This window comes from Mytilus californianus, unplaced genomic scaffold, assembly GCF_021869535.1.
Source record: "Mytilus californianus isolate M0D057914Y unplaced genomic scaffold, xbMytCali1.0.p SCAF_10, whole genome shotgun sequence".
Lineage (NCBI taxonomy): Eukaryota > Metazoa > Mollusca > Bivalvia > Mytilida > Mytilidae > Mytilus > Mytilus californianus.
The window spans coordinates 5,544,161-5,564,808 of NW_026262582.1; the positions used below are offsets into that span (position 1 = coordinate 5,544,161).

Consider the following 20,648-nt stretch of genomic DNA (forward strand, 5'->3'; position numbering starts at 1 on the left):
ATTTATGCCGAACGTGCCTGGCTGAAAAGCGGTAAATGTACATTTTAAAGTCTTCCGTTTGACACAGCAGGCGATCGAGCAATCCATTCTCTTTGCCTCCAGCTACATTACATGTAACTTGAACCAAAAAATAAATAAATAATCGGTGATTATGATTTGATTTTTTGATTTTTGGTGTTTTAACGCCACTTTAAAGCACCGCTTTTGGGCTATTTCGTGGCGGCCAGTTTTTATTGGTGAAGGAAGCCGGAGTGCCCGGAGAAAACCACCGACCTTCGATAGGAAAACTGACAATCCTAGTCAATAAAGAGTGGAGTCGAGTGCACCCGCACGAGCGGGGTTCGAACACACAACCTCAGTGTTGACTGGCTAGTGATTACAGTAGTAACTACTTAGACCACTCGGCCACCGAGGCCCCTCGGTGATGATTATGAATGCATGAGACAACAGAGAAATTTACAGATATAACAATATATGTGAGGAACGGTATATTTATTGCTGTTCTGCATTTAGAAGTTCTTCAACGACAAACTGAAATATTCATTCAGACTCATTGTAGATTTGATTTTATGAAGTACTTTTCAATATCTATAATCGCTTAATGAAAATTTTAAAGATGCGTTCGCCAGAATTCATTAATGCAATTTATTTCAAAATGAACGACCGTAATTGGGCATCTGTAAAATTCCGTTTTTGTAATGTATTATGAGAGCTGCACTTTTATTAGTGCATACAATTTATTACCCCCACCTATGGTGTATCTGTTAAGACACATTTGTATGAATGCAAACTGCTGAGTAGTAGTGACACAAATATTCTAACGATTTTTATCAAATCATTTACAAAATTCTTTGACGTTTAGCCATTGTTATTAAACATTTTCGACCAGTTTTCACAAATATCGTATTTTCACAGATAATGAGATATACCCGACTTTGTAACTCGACACAATATTCAGTACAAAAGAGAAGCTTTCAATATTTATTATTGTAAAAAGCCTCGGCTACCCTCGTTGTCATCATTATTGTGTTTTTGTTAGATATGAATATAGATGGCGAATTTGAGACGGTAATTGCACCTCATTATCGTTTGCGAGTGGTACAAAACATTTAAATTCTTTTTTTTTCTTTCTTACTATTAAAGTGACTGTAGATTTCATATTAAAAGGTAAAATTGCTATGTTCACTAAAGGGTCTTCTTGTATAGAAATTGGTATGAATTAAAGAGCATTTCTACACTTGCATTGATCAAAACAGCAAATCAAGAGTGGAGGTTTTCCATACGCCTTAATTGAATTTTCAGCACCTCCCTTGCATTTTCAGAACAACCCTTGAATTTTCAGCTGTATCTTTGACCCCCCCCCCCCCCCCCATCCTAGATTTTTCTCCTCTTCCCTTGATTTTAGTCCTCCACCCTTAGGTTTTTATCTCCATCCTTTGTTTTTCTCTCTATCCTTGACTTTTCTCCTATTCCCTTGATTTAAATCTTTTATTTGTTATTCATGTCGTACATGTATAACGGTATAGCAATAATTGAACGTTAAGCTGTAGTACACACTTCATGATAAATGTTATAAATAAGCTTAAAAGGAATCGCAAAACCTACAATATGAGGGATTTTTCTTTATGAAGTCTATTTGTATTAAAATCAATTTAATATCAAAATGATTTTCCCCCAATCTTTAAACAACAAAAAAATATGTCTTTCTGCACAATACATAGAATTCTGTGTTGACAAAGTTTGATACAAAATGACAGATTGTACAAGTTTTTGTAAACTTTTGCATTGACGGACAATGTCACTCATTACTACATTTAGTTTCTACAACACGGTAGATAGCTTAGCTTATTTTATGATGAAATATTGAGTAAAAATTCAAACTTTGCCAAGCATTCAAACCTTTGTTACATTTTCAAAAATAAGCATTAACAAATTCTAAGTATGATACTGTAAAATTTAGCGAAGATCGGAAGACGTTTTCAAAATGACCATAGCCTGAAACAAAACCTGTGGAAATTGGCCCAATCTCTTCAGAAGAATATATATAAAGATTACTTCATAAGACCCGCGTAGTTTCAAACAGACGATCCGAAAGGAAACAACTATAATTGATGATATTTTCAATGCGTCAGCAGCTAAATTGTACACGAATAAAGGGAAGCAAATCAAATTTAAAACACAAGTTTTACAATCATGTACTAGTTAACGATACAAATTTCAATTTTAATGCACCCACCTACATATCTACATACGTCTAAATCAAATACCATTCGAAAACATATCATCTGTATCTCCATTTTTTAATTGTAAAAATTACTGAAAAGTAATTTGTCTTGTCTGAGGTTCATCTGTCTATCACAGAAACCAAATAATACCCTTATTTGTTGAATTCTTAGGACAATGTTTACAGTGTTCAGTGGTGAAACTTTGATATTTCAATATGTATTGTACCCAGAGAAAAGCTAGATTATGCACCACTTCCATTTGCTTCATATAGTACACAATCTAGTTAAAATACAAATCTTTGATTTCGTTATGCTTCTTATACTTGGACGAGTAAGCGAGTTACAATATATCTGAATTCAATCAGATTGTATAGTACCGTAATCCTAAGTTTAATTAGAAAAAGACTACAACACATTTTTAAATCAATTTCCGCTCAACAGAAAATGTCCTCAACGAAACTATATTTGTTCTTAAATTATGCCTTTCTTTTAGAGAAAGCAAAATATCAGAATAAGAGAAAATGGCTCATTTAACACTTCGTATGAATTCAATAAGATCTGCGTTGGATATAAGAATTCACCATTATAAATAGATGTACCAAGAAAAACAACAAAATACCGAAAGTGCTATATTTCTCTGCGCTCATATTATCTGGAACAAACAACACATGATATCGGCGCATTGTCATGGTAAGGTGGGCATGGTAACGTACCACACTTAGCGACAACTGCATACAACATTTTTCCGTCTTGACTAGTACCACCACCCTCTCGATATTGTGCCTGGTGATCAACACATATGTATTCAGACGCAGTTTCGTGTGAGTCCCTTCCTGCAGCTAATCGCCCATAATATTCTAAGTGCCAATCTCCATAACACTTTGTTTTTCCAGGAATCATGATGACCGATGTTTTGTCAGTTGCCCTACACACTGCACATGGTGGGTCGTTTTGGTAAAGATTATTCCCAAAGTAGTTGTCCTGGTATTCCCCGCCATACATTCCGGAAATTTCAGACGGAAATTGAACCTTATCTCCATGAATAAAATCAGGATCGTGTGTTAAACAGACATAGTTTGCGGGCGCTCCTTTATGAGTGTAATATCCCCCGCCGATAATTCCTACAATGTACACGAAACAAAGACTTAAAAACTTATGTAGAAACACAAATTATGGGGCATTAGTTGGGTACAACAACACTTGTCACAACTGGATTTATCCTTGCAAATTGTTTATAGCTACAAAGAATCAAAGTATATTGTATTAATTTTCCACGTTAGTACAGTTATGCATTATCTATGCATGAACATTCAAGTTATGATTAAGGGATCATGTCAGGATTTATTTTACAAACACATACAACAGAATATGTATTTTGGATACTCATGAACTTTCTATACTATTATGGCAATTATATGTTGGATGTATACGGTATATATTGAAAAGTCACTGAAGTTCTTGTGGTACAGATATATGGTGACACGTTTTTTGCGTTTCTCCCTACAGATACTAATATATGTACAAAAGGAAGATAAGTTAACTCTAATGTAAACACGTTAAATTGCACTTTACGAATGTGTACATTAAACATAATTCTAATATGACGTTCTGCAAACGCTTTTAGTACACACCCGTGGTAAAATATGAATATATTGTTTGGGCTGTTTCGATCATACTCCCACGTCATATGCTTTTTTATGAATGAGCTACCCGACATCACCGAACGATGACGTAAGAATATAAACATTTTACGGGAAAATGCACGATTGTGAAACCGAAAATCATCACAACTAGGAAACGTAAACAAACGATGATAAAATGTGTTATAAGCCATTTTTTTACATATAAGTGAACTTATCATTTAAATTTCTCCAAACCTAACTAAATACGTTATTGTAAATAGTTCAAGCATGTTACTAGTTCAGTTTGCTCCGTTCTTTTACGTCAATGTAAAAGTGCGTTTATTTACGGGAACGGCAAATATTTGCCTTCACCTAGAGCGCTTTGATCCAAAAGAAATACAGTATTTGTCCTATTAGAATAGAAATAATTCATGGGGGCTTGAATTTATACTGATGTTACCACGGGTTTGCCCTTTATGCAGATATTTTACCCCTCGCTGTCGCTCGTGGTAAAATATTTAGCATAAAAGGCCAATCTGTGGTAAAATCAGTATAAATTCAAGCCCCCATGAATTATTTCTTAATTTCATGTCAAATTAGTCCTATTCGTTTTCACGCATGGAAAAAAGGTAGTCCCTTCTTCGGATCCAGTTTAAAGATCACGAAGGAAAATCTACTCAACATAGCTTTATTTTACATAAAAACGCAAATTTTGTATACTCGGAACGATTGGAGGGTAAACATATTGAATACACATTATGCTGTATGATGCCCTTAGATGTCTTTAGTTATTTTTGACGTTGGGTTGCTTTTTCATTGTCGTAAACCCTACATTTCATTTTATACACATTGAATTTAACGGGTACGGAAAAATTTGAAACCTTGGAGTTGACTTTATTTTACAAAAATAAAAAGAGGGGCTTCCGTTTGACTTTGCGAGATGTATAATAAAGCAGCTACATCCGCTTGGAATGGGGACGTTACATCTGTTGCCTCCTGTGGGGAAGTTTTGTCATTCTCTTTACACATTAAATAATTCTTGCATGATCTCTTTGGAAAAAGGAGGGGGTGTCACAGCTGGCATAACATATATATATTGGACCATTAAAAAAAATCCCACCATACAGTTTCGGAATCGATTATAAATACTTGTAAATAAATTAGAATAGTATTAAAAGTACTTGTCTTGCCTTTTAAATTATTTCTCTGTCGGAAATTACTGGTACATATATTATATGTATATGAAACGTCTGCTGTTTACACAAATGAAAGAAAATATTGTATACTATAATGATTTTCTTGAAGATATAGGTCATATCATAAATATTTACCAGTATATACCAACTCTGTTCCATTAACTGGACAGTCTTTTCTTCCCCATCGTGTGTATGCAGACCCTAAAGAAGCACAATAAAAACGTTAAAAATATAGTTTTGTATTTTTACCATTCCCTGTAAGGTCAAGGTACAGTAAGTGGGCTATATTACATATTTTGCTAAGATTTTACATATAACTACATATATAGCTCGTTAATCATAAATTATAACTGAAAATCGAAAAAGGATTCATGTGCATTTTTTATTTTCTAAAATATCCCTGATTGAATTCCTTCAAAATAGGTGAACATTTGTATAAAAAGCACAGAAAATCAGCAAAAAACATTCATCTTTAAATTCCATGTTGTTGATACATACATTTCCGTTTTAATGATGTAAAAATATAATACGGTCACCGACTTCGGTATATATCATTCAAAGTGGTGTTCTAGGTGAAATAATATCACAATATGTCGAAATAAACGTAACGTCACCACGTTGTAAGCCGTAAAACGTCGATATTTGACGTTTTTCACTACCAGCTAGAAAACGAATTGGGTGATGCAGCAAAAACGAAGTCAGTGACCATATGAATTGTATGTATCGGACTTTTAATTCAGTGTGTGAGTTAATCGCCCCAGTTTACACATCAAAAACTTCTAGAAAAATGTGTTTTTTAAAAATCTTATAGTCAATGGTGTTCAAAATCCTGACGATCGGAATACGATCGGAATACTTTTTAGCAAAATACTAGCGTTCTGTACCCTTTAGAGGTAAGATTCTAATTCAGTTTCAACAAAAGTTACATACATGTAGGAGTCAAAATCTGTAATTGGAATATTTATCAAAGAATATGGAACAAGAATGTGTCCATAGTACACGGATGCCCCACTCGCACTATCATTTTCTATGTTCAGTGGACCGTGAAATTGGGATCAAAACTCTAATTTGACATTAAATTAGAAAGATCATATCAAAGGAAACATATGTACTAAGTTTCAAGTTGATTGGACTTCAACTTCATCAAAAACTACCTTGACCAAAAACTTTTACCTGAAGCGGGACAGACGGACGAACGGACGAACGAACGAACGGACGGACGAACGAACGAACGAACGGACGGACGAACGAACGAACGGACGCACAGACCGAAAAACATAATGCCCCTAGGTGGGGCATAACAAAAATACCACACCTGAAGGTATTTTATTCCTAAAACATCAAGATCCTTTATATACTAAAATAAATGCCCACTCCATCCTATTGGAAATCATATATCACCGAAAGGTTGTTTCCCATTAACTATAGACAAACAAAATTGTTATACAAAATATCATGTAAATAGATGAGATGTACATCTTTGGACTCTTCCTGTCCAGCAGTAAAACTGTGCTAATGTTCGTCTATTAATGCCAATGTAAAAAATCTTACCGGTAAGTTTTGATTTTTTTAACAGTGACGTCTCTTGCTGCAACACGGAAACATCTGCTCTGAGCTTTTGCAGTTCTAACGTCATTTGTTGCAAGGTTGAAACAATATCAGGATCGTTTAAGAGAAGGCGTTTTTCAACTGATACAGTCCCTGTTAGAAAACATGCCCAGAAAATCCACTGACATAATTGTTTACAATCAAACATCTTAGTATTATGAATACCAAAGATAGCATAACAGACACGTGGTCAAAACTGATAACAGCTTATAGAACAAAGGTGACCGTTTTGTTGAAGATCGTAACTATGTTTACTCCTAGGTGTCTTTTGAGTTTTTGTATCGTTGGGTTGTTGTTTCAATTCATATAACCATCACATGGGGTTACATTTGAAAAATGCCTCAGGTCACTTTTTAGCAAATTTGACAGGTTTATTTTTTAACGATAAACATGTGTTAAAGGACGTCCGGTCAGAATGAGGACGTTAAATCCGATACCTCGTGCAAGGTATATGCCATGCACGTTGAGATCTCCTGCAACAACTCTTTGAGGGGTCAATAGGTTGCCTGTTGCAAGGCAAAATATCTGTTTTTTATCCGAATACACTCATTTACTCCAGTGGCAGTCCAAATTTCCCGACCTCCTCCTGAACGGCCTCTATTACATGCACAGGACACTCCTATTATTCGTACTTATTGTTAATTTGTTCTCGTCCTAATATGCATGTAATATTTGCCACTGAATTTTGAGCAGCCAACCATCAATCAATCAATGTGTTAAAGGTCACAGTTCCTTTTGAATAAGACATCCGGTCTTAAGGTTACAGGTAGGATTTGACTATGTTGGAGGCACACATTTACATGTACTTTATTTCTTTGCTGTGAACACTTTTTCCAACTATTGATAATAATAACATTTTACTGGCTTGGTCATACATTTTTACAAAAATCTGCCGAGCTTAAAGATCATAAAATACTTACCTCTTCACCCTTAGAATGTGGTGTAAGACCATCAAGTTACTTGTCTCTTTACCCTTAGAATTTGGTGAGCGACAATAAAATTACTTGTCTCTTTACCCTTAGAATGTGGTGTGAGACCATAAAGTAACTTACCTCTTAACAATTATAGTGTGATGTAGGACCATCAAATTACTTATCTCTCTTACCATTATAATGGGGTATGAAACCATCAAATTACTTACCTCTTTTCTATTAAAATGTGGTGTGAGACCATTAAATTACTTACCTCTCTACCAATAGAATGTGGTGTGAGACCATCAAATTCCTTACCTCTTTACCAATAGAATGTGGTGTGAAACCATCAAATTACTTACCACTCTACCAATTGAATGTGTTATGAGACCATCAAATTACTTACCTCTCTACCAATAGAATGTGGTATGAGACCATCAAATTACTAACCTCTCTACCATTGGAATGTAATGTAAGAATGTCGAATTACTTACCTCTTCATCACTAGAATGTGCATGGTGCGAGACCACCACATTACTAACCTCTTTACCATTAGAATGTGATGTAAGACCATCAAATTACTTACCTCTCTACCAATAGAATGTGGTGTGAGACCATCAAATTACTTACCTCTCTACCAATAAAATGTGGTGTGAAACCATCAAATTACTAACCTCTCTACCATTAGAATGTAATGTAAGACCGTCGAATTACTTACCTCTTCATCACTAGAATGTGCATGGTGCGAGACCACCACCTTACTAACCTCTTTACCATTAGAATGTGATGTAAGATCATCAAATTACTTACCTCTCTACCAATAGAATGTGGTGTGAGACCATCAAATTACTAACCTCTTTACCATTAGAATGTGATTTAAGACCATCGAATTGCTTACCTTTTTACCAATAAAATGGGGTATAAGAAGATCAAATAAGTTACTTATTTATCATTGAAATAGGGTGTGAAAACAGGTCACCGAACAGCAATCTATAAAGGGCCCCAAAATGACTAGTGTAAAACAATTCAAACCGGAAAACCAACGGTCTAATCTATATAAAAAACGAGAAACGAAAACCACAGCAACAAACGGCAACCACTGAACAACAGGCTCCTGACTAAGCATATTATCTATAGTGAAAATACTATTTTTGAATATTTGTCAGTAATAGCACAACAGTGACTGTAGATCGCTTATCATTTCCTTGATCTAAAAAAAATGTTAAACGTTTTTTAAAAAGAGGTTTATTTCGCTGTTTATCGCTTGTCCAAAGAATAAACATTTTAATTATTTCTAATAAAGTCGAATCGACTTAAACTATGGGGCCAATCGACTTGGTCCGGAACGACTTGGGGCTGAAACGACATGAAACCAAAATAGTTAAGCACCAAATTAGTACGATCTTACCGCGTGCGTATTTTTGTTTTCACGACTTGTTTTAGGATGACCCCTATTTACTTCCTTACGGTACTTACCTCTTCCCTATTAAAATGTGGTGTGAGACCATTAAATTACTTACCTCTCTACCAATAGAATGTGGTATGAGACCATCCAATTCCTTAACTCTTTACCAATAGAATGTGGTGTGAAACCATCAAATTACTTACAACTCTACCAATAGAATGTGTTATGAGACCATCAAATTACGTACCTCTCTACCAATAGAATGTGGTATGAGACCATCAAATTACTAACCTCTCTACCATTGGAATGTAATGTAAGAATGTCGAATTACTTACCTCTTCATCACTAGAATGTGCATGGTGCGAGACCACCACATTACTAACCTCTTTACCATTAGAATGTGATGTAAGACCATCAAATTACTTACCTCTCTACCAATAGAATGTGGTGTGAGACCATCAAATTACTTACCTCTCTACCAATAAAATGTGGTGTGAAACCATCAAATTACTAACCTCTCTACCATTAGAATGTAATGTAAGACTGTCGAATTACTTACCTCTTCATTACTAGAATGTGCATGGTGCGAGACCACCACCTTACTAACCTCTTTACCATTAGAATGTGATGTAAGATCATCAAATTACTTACCTCTCTACCAATAGAATGTGGTGTGAGACCATCAAATTACTAACCTCTTTACCATTAGAATGTGATTTAAGACCATCGAATTGCTTACCTTTTTACCAATAAAATGGGGTATAAGAAGATCAAATAAGTTACTTATTTATCATTGAAATAGGGTGTGAAAACAGGTCACCGAACAGCAATCTATAAAGGGCCCCAAAATGACTAGTGTAAAACAATTCAAACCGGAAAACCAACGGTCTAATCTATATAAAAAACGAGAAACGAAAACCACAGCAACAAACGGCAACCACTGAACAACAGGCTCCTGACTAAGCATATTATCTATAGTGAAAATACTATTTTTGAATATTTGTCAGTAATAGCACAACAGTGACTGTAGATCGCTTATCATTTCATTGATCTAAAAAAAATGTTAAACGTTTTTTAAAAAGAGGTTTATTTCGCTGTTTATTGCTTGTCCAAAGAATAAACATTTTAATTATTTCTAATAAAGTCGAATCGACTTAAACTATGGGGCCAATCGACTTGGTCCGGAACGACTTGGGGCTGAAACGACATGAAACCAAAATAGTTAAGCACCAAATTAGTACGATCTTACCGCGTGCGTATTTTTGTTTTCACGACTTGTTTTAGGATGACCCCTATTTACTTCCTTACGGTACTTACCTCTTTCCTATTAAAATGTGGTGTGAGACCATTAAATTACTTACCTCTCTACCAATAGAATGTGGTATGAGACCATCCAATTCCTTAACTCTTTACCAATAGAATGTGGTGTGAAACCATCAAATTACTTACAACTCTACCAATAGAATGTGTTATGAGACCATCAAATTACGTACCTCTCTACCAATAGAATGTGGTATGAGACCATCAAATTACTAACCTCTCTACAATTGGAATGTAATGTAAGAATGTCGAATTACTTACCTCTCCATCACTAGAATGTGCATGGTGCGAGACCACCACATTACTAACCTCTTTACCATTAGAATGTGATGTAAGACAATCAAATTACTTACCTCTCTACCAATAGAATGTGGTGTGAGACCATCAAATTACTTACCTCTCTACCAATAAAATGTGGTGTGAAACCATCAAATTACTAACCTCTCTACCATTAGAATGTAATGTAAGACCGTCGAATTACTTACCTCTTCATCACTAGAATGTGCATGGTGCGAGACCACCACCTTACTAACCTCTTTACCATTAGAATTTGATGTAAGATCATCAAATTACTTACCTCTCTACCAATAGAATGTGGTGCGAGACCATCAAATTACTAACCTCTTTACCATTAGAATGTGATTTAAGACCATCGAATTGCTTACCTTTTTACCAATAAAATGGGGTGTAAGAAGATCAAATAAGTTACTTATTTATCATTGAAATAGGGTGTGAAAACAGGTCACCGAACAGCAATCTATAAAGGGCCCCAAAATGACTAGTGTAAAACAATTCAAACCGGAAAACCAACGGTCTAATCTATATAAAAAACGAGAAACGAAAACCACAGCAACAAACGGCAACCACTGAACAACAGGCTCCTGACTAAGCATATTATCTATAGTGAAAATACTATTTTTGAATATTTGTCAGTAATAGCACAACAGTGACTGTAGATCGCTTATCATTTCATTGATCTAAAAAAAAAAGTTAAACGTTTTTTCAAAAAGAGGTTTATTTCGCTGTTTATCGCTTGTCCAAAGAATAAACATTTTAATAATTTCTAATAAAGTCGAATCGACTTAAACTATGGGGCCAATCGACTTGGTCCGGAACGACTTGGGGCTGAAACGACATGAAACCAAAAACCAAAATAGTTAACCAGGAAAACTTATAATAACATTGATCAATGAACCATGAAAATGACACCAAGGTCAGATGAACCCTGCCAGACAGACATGTACACCTTACAATCATTACATGCTTGTAATATAGTTGACCTATTGTATATAGTATCTAAGAAACAAACTTAACCAGGAAAACTTAAGATTGACCAATGAACCATGAAAATTAGGTCATGGTCAGATGATAATTGCCAGACAGACATATACACCTTACACTCATTCCATAAACCAACTATAGTTGACCTATTGCTTATTGTATTAGAAAAACAGACCAAAACAACAAAAACTTAACATTGTACAATGAACCGTAAAATGAGGTCAAGGTCAAATAAAACATGCCAGACTGACATGTACATCGTAAAATATTTTCATACACCAAATATAATTGACCTATTGCATACAGTATAAGAAAAACTGACCAAAATACAAAAACTTAACTTTAACCACTGAACCATGAAAATGAAGTCAAGGTCAGATGACACCTGCCAGTTGAACATGTACATCTTACAATCATTCCATACACTAATTATAGTAGACCTGTTGCTTACAGTATCTGAGATATGGACGTGACCACGAAAACTCAAACTTGTTCACTAATCCATGAAATGAGGTCGAGGTCAAGTGAAAACTGCCTGCCAGGTATGAAGACCTTGCAAGGAACGCACATACCAACTACAGTTATCCTATTACTCATAATAAGAGAGAAATAAAGAATACTAATATCTTAACTTTTTTATCAAGTAGTCACTGAACCATGAAAATGAGGTCAGGGACAATGGACATATGACAGACGGAAACTACATAACATAAGGCATCTATATACAAAGTATGAAGGCTCCAGGTCTTCTACCTTTTGAAATATTAAGCTTTTAAGACGTCGCCGGATCATATCCCTATGTCGAGCTTTCTGCGACAGAAGCAGACTCGACATAAATGCCGTAGCTTTACCTTTAGAAAAGTTTCTTTAATTGACCCATTTTCGATAGGGAGCCGGGAGTAAAGGGGAGGGTGTGGGGCGGAATCAGGGATCCCTCTGATCATCTTTTTTTGTTGTTGTATCATGTCACAATAATAAACAGTTAATGACCATGCTATTATTTGCATTAAAATTATGATAAAGAAGATTCAATGATGTCAACAAACTTAATAGTTTTCTAAATGTGGCATTGTTGCAAGCTTTTAAGAAAACACTCTTATTATTGGTTCAACAACAACACGTATCATCCCCACGGGGACTCGGCTAGCAGATTAAACATTTTTAAATCAATGTTTATAAATTTGTTTTGGCATTTCCTGTCTTTTTGTTTAACATTATTAACGTATCTAACATTGACATCAATATTTCTTTGTTTTCTAGGAATGTGCAGTTTACTATCCATATCTGTATACTGAAAAATCTTAAAGTAATATAAGTCGCCATTTTGAAAAGCCTACCCTTCTTTAGATAAAAAATAATTTAAAAAGACACTTATGTCCTTCCCAAATGATTCTTCTATCAAAAGCATGTAGATTGATTTTCCGAAAACGACACCCACACTCAGCTGTCTTTTCATGCAGGTCAAACAATTCAAATTTCCCAGCGAAAGCAACGAAACTCGCAAAGGTGTCGTTTTCAACAACATAGACGAAATGGGAGATAAATCTGATTGATACATTTATTGCAGTGAAAAACTATTAGCCGCAGAATAAAAATCCATCAAAAAATTAAGAGTAAACGAAAAAAACCTTTCTGCAAATTGGGGACCATAACTTACTTGATTTTTGCTAGATATTTGCTAAAATCGAGTAGTTACTTAAAAATATTGACGTTGTGAAGGATTTATCAGGTGCGGATCCAGAATATTTGAAAAAGGGGGCATGGTAAACTAACGTTTGGAGTGATCATTATAAAAAAGTATATGCATTTATCATATATGAAGCTCTATAAGTAGGGTGGCCCCTACCCCCTGCCTAATCCGCCTCTGTCTATATGATATATAAATTCTTGATGTGGTAATATCTGGACGATGTCTGACCAGAAATTCATATTCCTTTATAAAAAAAAACTGATAGTTTGGGGACATTCTTTTGATATGTTCAGTGGTGGAGGGGTACGAGGATAATCTGACATTGCTACTACACAAGAAATGATGTGTTTGAAGAAATATGCATTCTATATGAGGGTTTATCGTTGTAATAAACGCATCAAACAGAGTTTCCGAATGACATATTGATCTCCCATTTCGTCCATGTTGTTGAAAAACGACACGTTTGCAAGGAAATTTTCTTTTGTTGACCTGAATGAAACGATAACTGAGTAAGGGTTTCGATGATCGGAAAATCAATACATGCTCCTGATAGCATATTCAATTAGGAAGGACATGAGTGCCATTGTAAAGGAAATATAGTCACATATAAATATTTTCAATTACTTTTTTTATCAAAAGAAAGGTAGGCTATTAAAAATGACGATTTAGATTCCGTTAGGATTTTTCAATATACGGATATGGATGGTTAACTGCACATTACTGGAAAAAAAAAGAAATAGGGTTGCCAATATTTAATACGTTAATCATGTTCTACAAATAGATGGGAAAATACGGAAAAATGAAAAAAAAATGATTGAAATGTTTTTAATCTGCTAACCGAGTACCTGTGTTTTTTTTTGGGGTTTTTTTTTTGTGTTGTTCGTGTTGCTTAGTCTTTAGTTTTCTATGTTGTGTTTTGTGAACTGGTTTTTGTCTATTGGCCGTTTTTAGTATTTCGCTATGGCGTTGTTTGTTCGTTATTTCGATTTACGATATTGAAAGTCCGTTTAGTATCTTCTGCCTTTTTTGTACGCTAATCAAGTATCAATCGTGATGTTCTCAAAACTATGAATAATTCTAAAAAGGCAAAAAAAAAAAAATAATTGAAAACAACACGTTATAAAGTTTATGCGTCCGAAGCGCTTTTCTGGGTTTACCTTCATGAGGAACGCTCAAAGCCAAATATGTGAAAGCAAAGGATGTACAAGAACAGAAACAGTTGAAGAGCTATTTTACAAAAAAGGACCTAAAAAAATTAGCCAAATCCATCTAAGGTCAACTTTGCCCGAGGGAGTTGAAACCATAGTTTCTAATAATTTCGAAATTCATTAACGGACAATTTTAGAAAGGTTTGTTATAAATCATGTCAGTACCGAAGTACTGACTACTGGGCTGATGATACTTTCGGGGTCTGATAGTCCACCAGCAGAGGTATCGACCAAGTGCTGTAAAATATGAAAACAACACGTTATAAAGTTTATGCGTCCGAAGCGTCCAAATATATCCAAAACATCTTTATTAAACAGACTCATAGATGTATATGCTAAACATATTGCTATCACTTTGAACAAACAACACAAGCCATCGGTGCCATATCATAATAAGGTGGACACGGCAATGACCCACATTTAGCCCCGACCTTATAGAAAAGTTTTCCATCATGACTAACACCACCGCCTTCTATATATTGTGCTTGGTGATCAACGCATACATATTCAGATGCAGCTTTATGGCCATCGTGTCCTGCTGCCAATCGTCCATAAAATTCTCGGTTCCAGTCTCCATAACATTTGATTTTGCCAGGAATCATTACCACAGATGACTTGGTAATTGCTCTGCAAACTGCACAAGGTACATCATTGTCATATAAATTATGACCGAAATAATTGTCTTGATATTCGCTGCCATATAATGTCGCACTCCCACCAGGTGAATCTCCCTGAATGAAGTCTGGGTCATGAGGTAAGCAAACGTAGTTTACAGCAGATCCAGTATTATCAAACAAGCCTCCACCTGTAACTCCTGTTTAAAACACAAACGGATTCACACTTTATTGTATTAACACTTCATTTTTAATAAAATTATACAAATTCCTTTAATTGTATCTATCGTTTGAACATTTTTCAGTTGTAAAACGAATTCCACTGTACGCTAACAGCTCTAGCCGAATAGGGAGGAATGTGCTTCTTAAACATCAGAGAAAGGTCTATACTGAATATTTAAATAAAATGTATATGGAAATATAAAATGTAATAATGGGACAAACACTTCTAACCAAGTTCGATAATGTAGGGTGCACAACCTTGATATGTTTGCACACTTTCTGTGAAGTTCCAAAGATCTGGATAAAAAATGATACCATCTTTTGAAAGTTTTGCTGATAAAAGAATAATGTGGCTGAGGATACGGATCCCCCCGCTGACGCTTTGCAATTTTTCAAGTTATATAGGTATATTACTCTAGAACGGTAAGTGACTCACTGTCTGAATTCGAACTCTGTGTAAGACTTTTGGTTCTCAGCATTGTGTATGAGTTTCATAAAATTTGGATAAGGAAAACTTAAGTTAGAATGGAGAAATGAATAAAAAAAAGTTATAAAGGAACATAACCCTAGAACGGTTCGTCTGCTACTTTTAGTTTGTCAGCATTGTGTATGAGTTTTATAAAATTTGGATGAGGAAAACTTAAGTTAGAGTGCGAAAAAGATAAAAAAAAGTAGCAATTTTCCAAGTTACAAAGGAGCATAACTGTAGAACAGTAAGTGACTCGCTGCCCTCATTTCAACTCTGTCTGCGAGTGTTGTTTCTCGTCAAGGTGTATGTATAAATTGTGAATGAGGAAAACTTTAGTTAGATAGGAAAGGAAAATGGGACGGACGGAAGTACGGACGGACGTACGGACAAACTAACGCAAGTAAGGACGGAAGGACAGTCAAGGGTAACACTTAATGCCCACTCCACCTCGGATCCAAAGTTCCAAAGTCTTGAAAATAAAGAAAAATCCTCAAATCATTCTTGATAGCAATATTGAAGTATATCGGTAATCATTCTGCGATTTTTCAATAATTTAGGTTGGAAACTGTTAGAGAAATTGATTGCGCAAAATTGGTATCGTCTTTGTAAATTTAGCTAAAAATGACTTTGTTCCCAAGTGCACATTTTTTTTTTGAAACCATAAACAATTCATAAAAAGCAGGTGCACAACTTCAATAGGCGTGCAATCTATCTGTGAAGTTTTCATGACCTGGATTAAAACTATAGGAGTTGATAACATAAAATTGATATCATCCTTTATAAATTTTTCTGAAAATTACGAAGCTCCTAAGTCTTGAGAATTGGGAAAATATTTCATATTCAATGATATCAGATGCACACTATCAACATATGTGCAATCTTTCTGTGAAGTTTCAGGGAACTGGGTTGAAAACCATCGGAAGAGTCGATTATACAAAATATTTTTCTCCGCACATAGGCCTACCAGTCCATCTTCCTATCCGCTCTTAGCCCGTCCTTCTTGGTTGAGACTGACGTTTATTTGATTTGACCGATTATTGCATGCCTTTTTGCATTTAATAGTCTGAAACGTTTTATTGTTATTGATTGTTTTCCTTCCAAATACGTGATAAGTAGTGATATCAACATTAAACTCTTTTAAGGAACAATATATAACCGGGTAGTCAAGATGTTCGACTAAACATCTGTTTAAAGTTCTTACCACAGCATACTCGGACTTCTATTCAACCGAGTTTTACTGTGCGTATTGCTGTGTGTTTGTTTATTCTACATTGGCTAGAGGTATAAGGGGAGCGTTGAGATCTCACAAAACATGTTTAACCCCGCCGCATTTTTGTACCTGTCCCAAATCAGGAGCCTCTGGCCTTTGTTAATCTTGTATGTTTTTTTTTAAATTTTAGTTCATTTATATGTTTCGGAGTTTAGTGTGACGTCCATTTTCACTTAAGGTGTACACATTTTTGTTTAGGGGCCAGCTGAAGCCCGCCTCTGGTTGCGGGATTTTCTCGCTGTGTTGAAGACCCATTGGTGTCCTTCGGCTGTTTTCTGCTATTTGGTCGGGTTGTTGTCTCTTTGACACATTCCACATGTCCATTATCAATTTTATTTACACTAATATTCCCCATCTTCGAGCTCTATTGAAAGACTGACTAAATTGCTAAGCTTGTTCTACAAAATTGAGAATTGCAGATACAATTCCTGTTTTATGTCATACTTTCTGAAGAACCACTGTAAGTGACACTGATTTTTACACCAAATACACCGACGATGGTGTCATCAAAACGCAGATCTTTTTGATCGACAACATATCTGTTGAGTTTGGTGTATTTATATTTTAGCAGAAAAATCGGTATTTCAATAGGTACGAATTGTGCATCACCATGCATTAGCGACTTGTTCGTGTCCTCATATGAGGCAGAGTTCATACAGAACCTTCTCAAATGGAAACAGAAAAAGCATCGTGCTAAGTTCTTTTAGTTCTTTTTTAAAATATATTAATAATATTTTGTTACTCAATAACCAAAATTTCAATGAGTGCTTACATCTTATATATCCCAGTAAACTTGAGATTAAAGATATTACCGAAAGAAGAAGGTCTGCTTCATATCTTGATCGTTTCCTCAAATTAACACAGAAGAATGGCTTTTAACTAGAATCTTAAGACAAACGTGATGATTTGAACTTTCCAGTTGTCAACTTCCATTTCTTAACAGTAACATAACCTCTGCTCCATCGTATGGCGTTTACATAAGTTTTACGGTAACCATCATGACTCGGTTGTCTAATACGATGTGTCGGGGATTCAACTTACTATTGACGTGTTTTTGCGGTATCAGATATTTGGATAAGAGTACTAGTATAGTCGTTTGATCTGTAATTTTCCCGTCTAATCCCGAATGTGACATTTTGACTGAGTATGGATTCACATGGCTGGTGATGCATGATGCATAGCAGGAGACACACCCAGTATCAGTCCTTTTGGAGATTATGCAATTCCCTCAGTTTTTGTTTAGTTACTTTGATTTGTCATTTCTTTATCGATCTAAGAGATCTGAACATCGGTAAACTACAGTCGCTTGAATTCATTTGGCATAATGTCGGGTCTATTGCTCTTAATTTACTCTCAAGCGTGTTATGTGCTTTCGGTTGAAGTGGACCTGATGTAAGTGACAGCATCATGCGTTTATCTCATATAATATAAGGGTGGAAAACAGTCATTACTTTATAAAATTACCCGTATAAACCAACTCTGTTCCGTTTGATGGACAATCCTTCCTTCCCCATCTGGTATAAACAGAACCAAATCCTAAAAGAAAATATTTACATCATCGACTAAAATTCAAGGAATCATATTCGTAAATATTCAAACAGTGATACCAATATGCAATACATTAAATCATTTGAAAACACACGCACTTCCAAATTCTTCTTTCATTTAAAAATTAATTGCGAAATTGATCAGAATTTTAGGAGAAATTTCTGGGCATTCAGGCTTTTAAGTAAACAAAGAAGAGTTCGGTAGGTGGAATATTGTGCATATAGCATAAGGATCGACACTGTCAAATCATCACGAAATGTATACATGTCTGCATGCTGTTAGCGGTCTAGCTCATTCTGGTCGCCATTTTCAACCAACAACCTGATAGAAAATATCACTAGTAACAAAAGTATATATAAAGTTCAGCACACTTCCCTCGGAAGTTAAAATTGAAATAAAAATCTTACCCGAATTTGAGTTTTCTAACAGTGTTATTTTATGTTTGGCTGATCCGAGATCCACTTTCATTTGGCTTACTTCCGAAGTCTTTTGAGTAAGTTCCTGTTCTAGTTGTGATGTTTTTTGTTTAAGAGTTTGTAATTCCAATGACATTTGTTTAATTTGAGTCATTACATCAGGATCATTTAAAAGAAGTCGCTTATCTTCGGCGATAATTTCTGCAATAAAAAATAAGAACCAAACGAAGCGTTTAAAATTACGCATTGTCCTTCTAGAGTTACTGATATATTTCTAGACCACATGTACATGTATATGTCACATAATGACAACCTCCGTTATCTGATATGAATGACTAGTGGTAGCTTTATCTAATAAAATGCGTGTACGACTATTGTCTGTTGATCCGTGCACCTAACTCGTTGCTTGTTCTTGTGCTTGTACAAATTTTTCTCGAATGCTGTTCACACAAGGGGATTGTACATCTAGGATCTGTTAACCTACTTAAAAGTATCAGTATATACATGTATAACTGTCTTTCTGTGACAAAAGCGCATCTGGTGGCGTAGTAGGTAATATAAATGCAGTTGACACAATGGGGGTAGAAAACTGCACATTGCTATCATACCACAACTATTTATTTTTATAGCAAGAGTCAGGTTATCCCATGGAGAGAATTGCTATGGATATCCTCGGGAACTTCCCGAAAGTGACAAAGGCAATTAATATATATTAGTTATCAGTGACTATTATACTAAGTGGACTGAAAGTCACCCCATACCCAACATAGAGGCAACTACAGTTGCAAACATTCTTATGACTGGGGTTATTTCTAGGTTTGGGGTACCAACTATTATCCATTCCGATCAAGGTGGTCAATTCGAGAGCCACTTGTTTAAGGAAATATGCAAGTTGCTTCAGATAGGAAAGACCCGTACGACCCCTTATCAACCGAAATCAGATGGGATGGTTGAACGATTCAATAAAACTCTCGCTTCCATGCTTACGGGGTGTGTACATGAATATCTCTCCAATTGGAACATATTACTTCTTTATGTCATGATGTCTTATAGGTCTTCTCAACATGAGACCACTGGTTACACCCCCAATAGATTAATGATGGGAAGGGAAGTGTCTAGGGGCGTCGACTACTAGGCGTGATATGCCGAAAACTATTAAGTTACCTTAATAATATTAGGAAGTTCGAAGGTTCTCTGTTAGACAGTCGGCACATGTTTAAATCCAGTGAATGTTCACATAACAAATTCTACTTTCTCTTTTGTTTGTTAATAACGCACACTAATTACGGTTGTAATACGGAAAACGATTTCTGAAGTTTTGGTACTGGTTCCGATCCTTCCTAGTGAAAAAAAATAAGTGTTTGATATTAAGTTACTACAGGCGTTTCATTAAAACACAATAGTAATACGGAATATATTTATTTCTGTTTAGAGATTATATGCATTTTGGTTAGAGATTATTCTAGTATATAAGTAGAGTTTCTCACAGCGGTAAGCTCGGGCGTCAGAGCTCCTACAGTAATTCCCTCCACTCCCATTTCGATGTTAGTAAAACAAAACTCAACACATAAGTAATAATAATTATATTTTGGCATAAATAAACATTTACAATCATACATATGTCTTAAATAATTTTTCATTTT

At 35.2% G+C, this 20,648-nt stretch overlaps 2 protein-coding genes across 2 annotated transcripts; both read right to left on the reverse strand.

Annotated features, from left to right (window-relative positions):
- Positions 1–2,257: 2,257 nt before the first annotated feature.
- Positions 2,258–6,764, reverse strand: LOC127717504 (uncharacterized). The gene is made up of 3 exons (XM_052223191.1): positions 6,595–6,764; positions 5,179–5,244; positions 2,258–3,346 (listed from the first exon to the last, which is right to left on the reverse strand). Exons 1-3 carry the CDS (start codon positions 6,677–6,679, stop codon positions 2,874–2,876), a joined length of 624 nt encoding a protein of 207 aa, XP_052079151.1. The 5' UTR covers positions 6,680–6,764; the 3' UTR covers positions 2,258–2,873.
- Positions 6,765–14,757: 7,993 nt separating this feature from the next.
- On the reverse strand, positions 14,758–20,342 carry LOC127717503 (uncharacterized). The gene is made up of 4 exons (XM_052223190.1): positions 20,170–20,342; positions 18,997–19,206; positions 18,506–18,577; positions 14,758–15,280 (listed from the first exon to the last, which is right to left on the reverse strand). The coding sequence occupies exons 2-4, from the start codon at positions 19,157–19,159 to the stop codon at positions 14,817–14,819; spliced, it is 699 nt and encodes a 232-aa protein (XP_052079150.1). The 5' UTR covers positions 19,160–19,206; positions 20,170–20,342; the 3' UTR covers positions 14,758–14,816.
- Positions 20,343–20,648: the final 306 nt, after the last annotated feature.

Coding starts and splice junctions, on each gene's coding strand:
- LOC127717503 (XM_052223190.1), bottom strand. CDS start 19,159: ATGACTCAAATTAAACAAATGTCATTGGAATTACAAACTCTTAAACAA. Junction 18,578..18,996: donor GTTAGAAAACTCAAATTCGG/GTAAGATTTTTA, acceptor ATTTTCTTTTAG/GATTTGGTTCTGTTTATACC. Junction 15,281..18,505: donor AACAGAGTTGGTTTATACGG/GTAATTTTATAA, acceptor TGTTTTAAACAG/GAGTTACAGGTGGAGGCTTG.
- LOC127717504 (XM_052223191.1), bottom strand. CDS start 6,679: ATGACGTTAGAACTGCAAAAGCTCAGAGCAGATGTTTCCGTGTTGCAG. Junction 5,245..6,594: donor AAAAAAATCAAAACTTACCG/GTAAGATTTTTT, acceptor GTGCTTCTTTAG/GGTCTGCATACACACGATGG. Junction 3,347..5,178: donor AACAGAGTTGGTATATACTG/GTAAATATTTAT, acceptor TGTACATTGTAG/GAATTATCGGCGGGGGATAT.